This window comes from Poecilia latipinna, unplaced genomic scaffold (assembly GCF_001443285.1).
Source record: "Poecilia latipinna isolate Pla-1442-1.1 unplaced genomic scaffold, P_latipinna-1.0 Scaffold2361, whole genome shotgun sequence".
Taxonomy (NCBI): Eukaryota; Metazoa; Chordata; class Actinopteri; order Cyprinodontiformes; family Poeciliidae; genus Poecilia; species Poecilia latipinna.
The window spans coordinates 85002-94285 of NW_015114977.1; the positions used below are offsets into that span (position 1 = coordinate 85002).

General features: G+C 35.7%; 1 protein-coding gene across 1 annotated transcript in view; it reads right to left on the minus strand.

Annotated features, from left to right (window-relative positions):
* Positions 1–8822, minus strand: part of LOC106937501 (replication protein A 70 kDa DNA-binding subunit-like) — a 13215-nt gene extending 4393 nt beyond the window's left edge. Inside the window, exons 1-3 of the mRNA XM_015019049.1 lie at positions 8649–8822; positions 8395–8502; positions 8105–8191 (exon numbers count right to left, since the gene is read on the minus strand). Coding sequence (XP_014874535.1) covers positions 8105–8191; positions 8395–8502; positions 8649–8789 — 336 coding nt within the window. The 5' untranslated portion in view covers positions 8790–8822. The remainder of the gene's footprint in view (positions 1–8104; positions 8192–8394; positions 8503–8648) is intronic.
* Between the last annotated feature and the right edge of the window lie 462 nt (positions 8823–9284).

The window sequence follows — 9284 nt, forward strand, 5'->3', positions numbered from 1 at the left end:
GTTGATGCTTGAAAAAAAAATAAGATGCATATTTGCAATCACACTTCTTTTTAAAAAAAAAAAAAAAAAAAAAAAAATCAACAAATGCAGGAGTCTGTCTGGCCTTTCAGTCCAAGAAACTTTCTGCAGGTAGAGCTGTAATGTTAACACTTAGTGAAACTTATTTTTCAGACGATTTTCTCCTTTTGTTTTGTCGCGCAGCAGACATGAATCATTTACTTCACCATCTGTTAGAAAGGATTCAAGTGGAAACTGCACTTGCTTAAAACAGTGAATGTTGACGCTCCATCAGCCACAGCTGATGGCTGATGGAGCCACTTCAAAAATAAGTCAAATAAAATGGCAATTTTTAACAGACATTCCATGTTCATTTTTGCAATTTAAGCTTTTATTTTTATATTTATGTTGACTACAACAAAAACAAATTTTTAGTGCATATGCAAATGAAAAAAAGCCCTTCCAACTAAAGTTCAGAGAAGTTATTTGGCAGAAATGGATTTTCTTTGATTAGTCAGCTACTGATATTTTTCACAGTTTGGTGACTCAATGCCTCATGTTTTTTATGTAATGTGTTGACTTATTTTCTTGTTGTAGGTAGACATCAGCTCTTCACCAAAAACACTGTCTGTCCCACTTTAATCTGTCTTTACATTTTATGCTTCCAGCTGAGGAGCTGAAAACACAACCAGGTGCTCCTACGCCTTGTGCCACATTGTCCTGACATTATGGAAATGTTTGACTATAGACTAAATTTGCTCTGCTTGCAAAAGAATTACTTTTAAAAAGTAAATTAATATTAGTAAGCCTCTTGTGCAGCCCACATAGAGGAGACAGCTGAAAATAATTGGCTTAGCCGTCCGTTTTCTGGACAAAGCCATCAACACGGCTATTGTTTAATGATGTGTATGCTCCTTTGTTTTTCTTTTCCCTTAAAGATTATTCCGCATTCAGTGGTTCTGTGTGTGTATAGCTGTGTTTCTTCCTTGGACAAAGCCATAGATAATGTTATTGCTGCTATTAGCAATGTGTAGTCTATTCTTTTCTTTCAAATAGAAAGTACGCCTGGCTCAGTGTTACATAATTGGCTGGAGCTCCATCATGTACAGAACTTCTGCTGTCGTTAGCTGAGTGTAGTCCAGGTCCATTTTCATACAAGTTACTACAGACACACTTACTTAGCTGCCCAATCAAACCCCAGTTTGTTGTGGAAGACGAATGCTTTATTGAGCCTGGTTCTGAAGGAGCTTTCAGAATCCATTGCCAGATCTAAGAAAACGGATGTTGACAAGTGGTGCAATATTAAAAAGATGAAAAATAAATGCATACAAAAATATCTCAACACTTTCTCTTTATTTGCATATTGCAAACATGGATTTAATAAAAGACAAAGCAGATGCAACTCTTCAAATAACTTGGAAGGTGAAAAACAGATTGTAAGTATTTTCTGCTGTAATGCCTCATTGATAACCCTACAGATCTAAAATGAGTTCCTACAGAGTCTCACAAAGAGACGTTTGATTTTTTTCCTCAACTGGAATAAAATGAAGATAATTTGAAAGTGACCCGACTTTGGTCTAAGGTGGCATTCGGCTTGTGAACTGTGAACACCTCAGTCATGACTACAATTTGTTGGGGGAATAGAGCGTGAAAGTGACATTTTCCATCTCTGACAGCGCAAAAGCAGGATATCCGGTCTGCACGTTTCCTCCACTATAAATTAGACTAAATGAGAGAGAAACATGTTCCAATTTGACTTTCTTTAGGCATGTTTTAAGATGGAGGGTACAGACAGTGGATGCAGGGATAAAATGAAAAGACCAACATGCCATCCATCCACAAGGATTATTCTAAAATCACAAAATCAGAGATTTAATATGATTATTTCCATTTGACTGATCATTTCCATTATTTTCTGAGCTGAAGCAGCTCACTCTCCAATTATAAGACTTTCCTGTGAAGACATAATGACTGAAGTCTTTTCTGTTATGATCACAGTTACCATCACAGGGATTACACATAAAACAATTTCAAAGCCTTAAAAATATTCCATCAGCAGTTCAGCAACCAAATTGGGTATTAAAGCTGTTTAATATCTGTGATTTCACACTCCTGTCATTATTTTCAATTGTGTCTATCTAAAGAAACAAAAGTAAAATGAAAAATGGGTCATTTTTACTTGGCAAAAGGTGAAATCTAGCAAAATTGATGTGATCAACATAATATGCTCTAATTAATATTCCACTCATGTGTAGAAAAAACATATAATATTGTGGCAGCTGAACGTTTTCTCTAACTGTATTTCACAGGTTGGTGTGAAGCCGGCATTCTCCCTGAAGAAATAAGGTCTGGACGCTGTCTGGCACACGGATATAATGTGAAAGAAAACACACACTGTGGCTCACACAAAGGCAACACACCACTAACCAATTTATTCAGACATATGCTACAACCTCATGGAGAATTAATAAGTTTCAGTACTGTGTTAAACAATGTAATTACACAGCAGAAGGTTCCTGCAGAAAAACTGCCACAACCAAGCAGTTAATACTCTCTGCAGATAATACTTTGTCTCGGTATGTTCTGAGCAAAAGAATGGCTCCCACTGACCTTACTGAATCTTAAGTTTTATTAGCAGCATCATTAATTCGCAGCCTCGGTATTTAGAAACACTGGTCTCATCTGGAATATTACTGGAGCCCTGAGTTGTCCTCAAATGACACCACAGGGCTTACGTTTGTGGTTCTGTGCGACTTATTTCTCTTTTGAAAACAGAAAAACCTTTGCGTCTATCCAAATTAAGAAATGTGTCAACGACAGACAGCCTGCTGTGTCTTTGTTGATTTGTTTGTCCAGTGTGTCACAAGTGCTCACCGTCAGCTACATGGTAAAGAATGAAACACTTAGAAATATTTTTTGGAAATATCACATTGATTATGTAAAATACCTTCGATTTCACTAACCATTTTTATCATTCTGTGAAACAGCAAAACAAATTTAATTTGTTGTTGACAAGCTAAACTAAGAGTCTGGTTTTGCAGATGATGTAAGGTGACAATATTAGTCGTGCTTAGCTCTCTATGGTCTGTTTGTTATGATAAAGAAAGGCACATTTGTCCCCTTTGACATATATTCAGATACACAATATACAAACAGACATACAGCCCACATGTTTGAAACCTTGCAGCAAATAAGAGTACATCTACATCTTCTTAATGTCTTCATATTGAAAGACACATGGATTCAAGTCCAAATACAGGCATCATTATGTTGCCATATGTATTGACAACCCTGGGAGACACATTTATAAAGTCATAAAATAATATTTAATTATACCAACATACTTTTCACATTAAAAAGTTAAGAGAAATTAAGCTTTTAGTTCATTATGTGTGAAAAATAATACCAAAGGGAGGAAATTCATTTCTACATTATCACTGGTGTCCCAATTAGAGGCACACCAAACAAGTCAAATGGAGTAAACAGACCTGACACATTTTCACATTAGTGGAGGGACTTGATTAAAAGTTTAATCGAGTTAATTGCAGAGTCTGTAATTAATTGAAAACCATATATACCAACAAATTTTTTTTTTTAAATTCAAAAACCAATTTTGTTGCTCAACAAAAAATAAATTGTTTTTAATCTGTTATTTAGGTTAGATTGCTACAAAATAATGTTACCTATTCGAATTTCAAGTGTTTCAAAAACTTCTTTGAAAAAAAAAAATCTTTATAAAAGATATAAAAGATTGTTAACACTGACATTAGCGATTGGACATCTGGGATTGCTACATGTCTTGCATTGACATTGCATCTCAGGTAGTAGTGATGATACAACAGAAATGTTTTTTAAAGCCAAAATTAACCCCCAGGGCGCCAAGATAAGCTGCTCTGTCCTTTATTGGAGTGTTTGTGGATGCTGTTTGTGCGTCAGACTTAGGCTCAAACCAGAAACACGTGAATACAAACGTTTCTTCTCAGGACTTTTGCATGACAGTAAACAATGTAATTAATCGCATTAACATTTTTAACACATTAAAGTCTATACAATTGAAAAAATTAAATCAATGTGTGAAAGTCATGGCATTATCAGACAGAACATTTATACTAGTAGTCCATGACATTTTCTCTGTATTATAAACATGAAATAACGCACACCAACTTGTCTCAGTAATGCATTGTGTCAAACAGGAAAACATGATATTCAAAACAAGAAAAGAAAGAAAACAGCTACTCATGAACTCAATCATAACTGCATTTAGTAGTAGTCATGTGTTTAAACATCGATAAGGTGACGGTTAAGACTGGAGGAGGAGCTAAGCTTATCGTAGCGTCACACAGTGAAGAGGGAGGCAAACAGCTACAGCGCTCACTACTGCAGCAAATCTTTCAGTGTAAGATTATGCAACTGCTCCAAAGGAATAAATTCATTTAAGGCTTTTTACACATCTTTACCAGTGGTGTAAATATTTTTTGAGTCCATTAAACTGGCCTAATGTGGGAAAATCAAGTGTGCTATATTTAGAAACAAGTCAATCATATGAAGGAGAAAATTACAGACACCAGATTGAACTCCTTCTTTATTAATACAAATATAACATCTACATAATGTATACACCTCAAGGTCCATTCACACCTTCTTTCCATTTCTGTTTTTATTATGTTGGCTCTCTGTGACTCCTTTAATTGGCCCCTGAGGATACATAAAGTTTTCTGAATTGAATTAAATCTAAACATTTTACTGATTAAACATTCTTAGATACTAAACCTCTTCCACACGCTCCATAATTATTTAGATGGATTGTCTATTGCTACATGAACTAATGAGCTAAACATTACAGCCAACAACTGAAGTGAAGCTTTTACTAGCTGTTCTTATAAAAAGAGACAAATGAGAAAGGTTATTGCACTGAATTAATTTGTAACAAACTTATGAGACAAAAAGACTGAATATCCATATAATGGGCACTCACAGGGAGAGCAGAAACAAGTCTGTTGGGGATAATAAAATGTATAATTTCCAGTAATAAAAACATTGGTGATGATACTGTAGCATCAAATTCACAAAACTCATTTATAGACAGCCCAAATAAAGGTAGGTGTTACTTTATAACACCTCCAATGTATTTAATCAACACAGGTTTTACTTATCTTTGGAGCAGACACCCAGCAGCAGCTGCTTTATCATGTTTGCTAGTTTGAAACTTCAAAATTACTTAGTGATAGACAATCCTGAGGGGGGCTGTGATCGTTTTAATTGGTATCTCAGAACATAAATGCTATAAAATATTTTAACTTCACCATATTAAATCATTAAAAAACCATTACAGCATTACTCCCTTAGCCTCCAGCTGAGGTCTTTGCTTCAATTAAATCATTCAATTAACATTTTCACTAAGGTTTGCCTGTTTTATGAACAGATTTACCCTTCGAAAACACTGATATAATAACATGACTGGGTTTACAGGCTATGTGAGATAAAATACTCATGTCAATATTTAAAAATCAACAGATAATGTGACCTGCAGAAGATCCTAAACTGGGAGTTGACTAATGGTCTCTTTCTGAGTTACATTTCTATCCACTTGTTTTGTTTGGTTCCTTCAGTGGAAGAGAAAATACCCTAGAAAATTACCCTGCCTCCTACAGCAAAACCCACCTGAAAAGTTTCTGCTTCTGGATGAACAAACGAAAAAAAAAAAAAACACTTTTCATTACATGCACAGTGTGTTGCAACACACTGTAAATAACAGTGCAGCGTACCCTCAAAGTAACAATTTTAACCCAGCCTACGTTGTGCATTAAAAGTTTTCGTGATGAAAACAAAAAAAGAAAAAGGTTAATGCTGACTCACTCTGATATGCACACTGTTCACCTGAGGAGAGCTGAGAAAGGTGGCTGACTGACCACTGACACAATGAACAGGGGCAACACAGCTACTGGCTCTACTAAATACTTTATGACAGAAAATATTCACAATTTGAATTGTTTTTTTGTAGTCATGAATAAAATCTGCCAGCTAAAATGCTGTTTTATTAGTATTTGTTTTATGCATCTGTTCTGAACACTTATATCCACTTTGTGTAACAATTTTATACTTCTTCATTTAACTTCAGACAGTTAGAGAAAGGTTTAAAATTTAAACTTTAATCTGAAGGCGTATTGTTTTTTTTTTTTCTCTTTGTCTTGGGCGTGGGGGGTTGGGGCTTTAGACACAAATCTCTCCCACTGAGAATATTTTATTTTTGTAGCAATTTGGTCTTTAGAGGCTGCACTGGCAATTTTTCAGTCACTGGCAGGCATTTCTTCTTATTTTATGAACTAAAGGATTGGATTAAAATTGCACAGGATTGCTTGAAGGGTTTCGTAAGGTCAAGACACAGATCCTTCAGAGATAAATCTGAATCTCAACTGCTTCTCCCAGTACACGCCCTTAGTGGCAATTTGGCCTTTGAATAATTAGGCTAATTAGCCTTAGACAGACAATAGCTAAATGCTAATTTGTGCCTAATTAAGAGAAATGAATCCACAGCTGTATTTGTTTTCTGCAATCCAAAGTGCACTGGCTACAAAACAACCCCCCTGTCGCTCTGTAACTAATTGAGATGATTCTGAGTTTATGCTGTGTGACTGACAGTGCTTTGTGATTACTTCGTGTTTGTGCATCTTGTTTGGTGGTTTCACAAGCTTAAGACTGCAGTTCAGTAAAAAACAAAAGATAATGACTTCTGTTTTACAAACGCGTAGTAGACATGCAACTCCTTTTGTAGTTTTATGGCAAACAATAACACCACAGATGCAACAGTTGCAGTGTTTAGGCTACTTAAAAATTAGGCCTTACAGTTTACCATCATTAAAGAGATATATTTAATTCTGTAATTTCTTACTTTTTCGCTCAACACAATGAGTTACACAGCTTTCTTTATTGGCTATAAGAAATCCACCTAAAAACTTCCGCACCGAAGAGCTGTTATTGCTAGAGTTAAGTAGCTGCTACATTTATAGAAAAAAATCAATGTCAGCCATTCATGGATAAAGCAGCCAAGCAGAAAATTGGCCAATTCTGTTCACCTGTGAAACAGCTAGTCTATCCATTAGTCCTGGGGAATGCTTAACACAATATCAAAGTTTATAAGTTTGACTTTGTTTTATAAAACAGCCTCATTTGGGATCGCTATGGTATCGACACTAGGTCAGTTTTAGCAAGACAACCAACTAATCCACAAAAAATAAAAACTTCACTTGAAAAAAACAACAAAAAGGTGATGGGGTCAGGCGAACAGAGCAGCTTGGAAACATTTCTAGATCTGTACTGTATGTGTTGTTTCAATTATTTTAATATCAACAGCATTTTGGTTATTTAAAAACAAAAACAGCTTACTCAGCATTGCACCATAGAATCCCAATGAAAAGTTTGCTTATTAGTTCAATCCACATGTTTCAATACTTTACTTCTAATATCAATGACAATAGCCCAAAATTGTGTTTTTCTGAAAATGTTAAAGTTATAAAAGTCTAAGAAAGGGATCATCAATGCAGAATGTCGTATAGCTTACACAATCACAGCGAGGACTGCTGAGTCGACAGCTGACCAGACAACAGTCACGGACAGCCTCCCACAAGGAGAGGAGGGAGAAGAAGCTCTTTGTTCATTGAGTTTATATACAAGCAGCTTACATGGAAGAAAATTTGTTATGAAAAAGAACTAGTCCGTTGTAAAATTTGCATTTCATTGAAATTTTGATTAAATTTGTAATGAAATTTTAATCAAAATTGAATTCCAGGGTTCTTTGGGTCCAACTTTAGGTTTGTACAATCAATAATCGTTCCTATCTGTTGCCGTTAGTGGGCAGTGCTTTATCAAATCCAATACATCAATCTTTATCCAATAAAGCTATGAGTTCCAACTTCTGAATTGAATGACTAAAACAAATGTACTTTTCAACAGTTTTCTATTTGTTTGAGGTGCACTTTTCTCAAAATTATGATGAACGAGACATGAGCTGCTAATCATACAAAGCAGTATTTTGTAGTCTTATGTCTTGGAAACAAGTGAATCCTTTGCACCATAAACTTTTATACTTTTTCTGTTTATTGTTACTTACATTATATGTCTCCAGCTTGACTCGGTTCTTAAAGATGTGGGTAGAGAAGTTGGCTTTCTGGAAGACTTCATCAAACCCTTCCTCGTCCTTGGAAATACACACACACACACACGCACACACACACACACACACACACACACACACACAAATATTCAGAGGTAAACAAAAAGTTTGGTGGAAACTCTAAAAGGAAGCAGTCCGTTATAGTTAGATCTCCTGGGCGAAATTGTTAAGAAGAACTGTCTGTGGCAGTTTCTCCTTTTGTGTGTATGTGTGTGTCAGAGTCTCACTGTTTCTCTGAGCTGTCCCAACTCTTCTGCCTTGCGACCCAGCAGGACCTCAGCTGTCTCCTGGAAGCATGTCACCCACTGGTTATCCCCGAAGTCTGCCAAGTTAGCCTGAGAGTCAAGACAGCGAGAGATGATGGGTAGGGGAAAACATTACTTCTGTTTGTCTGACTGTGTATTTGTGTCATCACTGAGAATAATCACTGCATGTTTGACAAGCATTAATGTTGTTTGTCCCATATGTGCATCATACTCACTGAAAGTAGGAGTCTATATTTGAAGTTGGGGAACTCTCTGTTACACTTCTCGCAGCGGTAAAAACCATTCTGTTGATCTATGACCTTCTTGTTGCAGTCTGAAGACGGACAGGCTTGATACAAACAATTTTCTTTACGCATGTAAACTATAGTTGCCACGCAGCTAAAATAGTCTGCCTGAAAGACAAAAACGACAGAAAAAGAGGCTAAATCTAAATATTGAAAAGAGTCTGAGCAGTAAAAACAGACAGTAGTTTGGTTGCAGATGTATAGAAGAATAATTTTCCAGACCAAACAAGTCTTCGGGTTTAAGTTACTCTGCATCAATAACAACCCAACATAAAGAAGCAGCATTCAGTTTTCTTCCACAAAACTTGGCAAATGTCTATTTACTGTAACACCTCAAGCATATTTGATTATATTTTAAAGGTTTTACCCAAATACCGTAAAAAGATGATTGTTTATCATCAGTCAAATGTAGCCTGGACAAATTTTAAGAACTTTAAATGCCAAATTTATAAATAATAAAAAAAAGACCCTGAACAGCAGGAATTACATCTACAATTTAACTTACCAGAGAATAAATGCTGTCCTTTGTTTGGTACCAAAAAAAGTGCTTAAATCACAAAAAGCAAG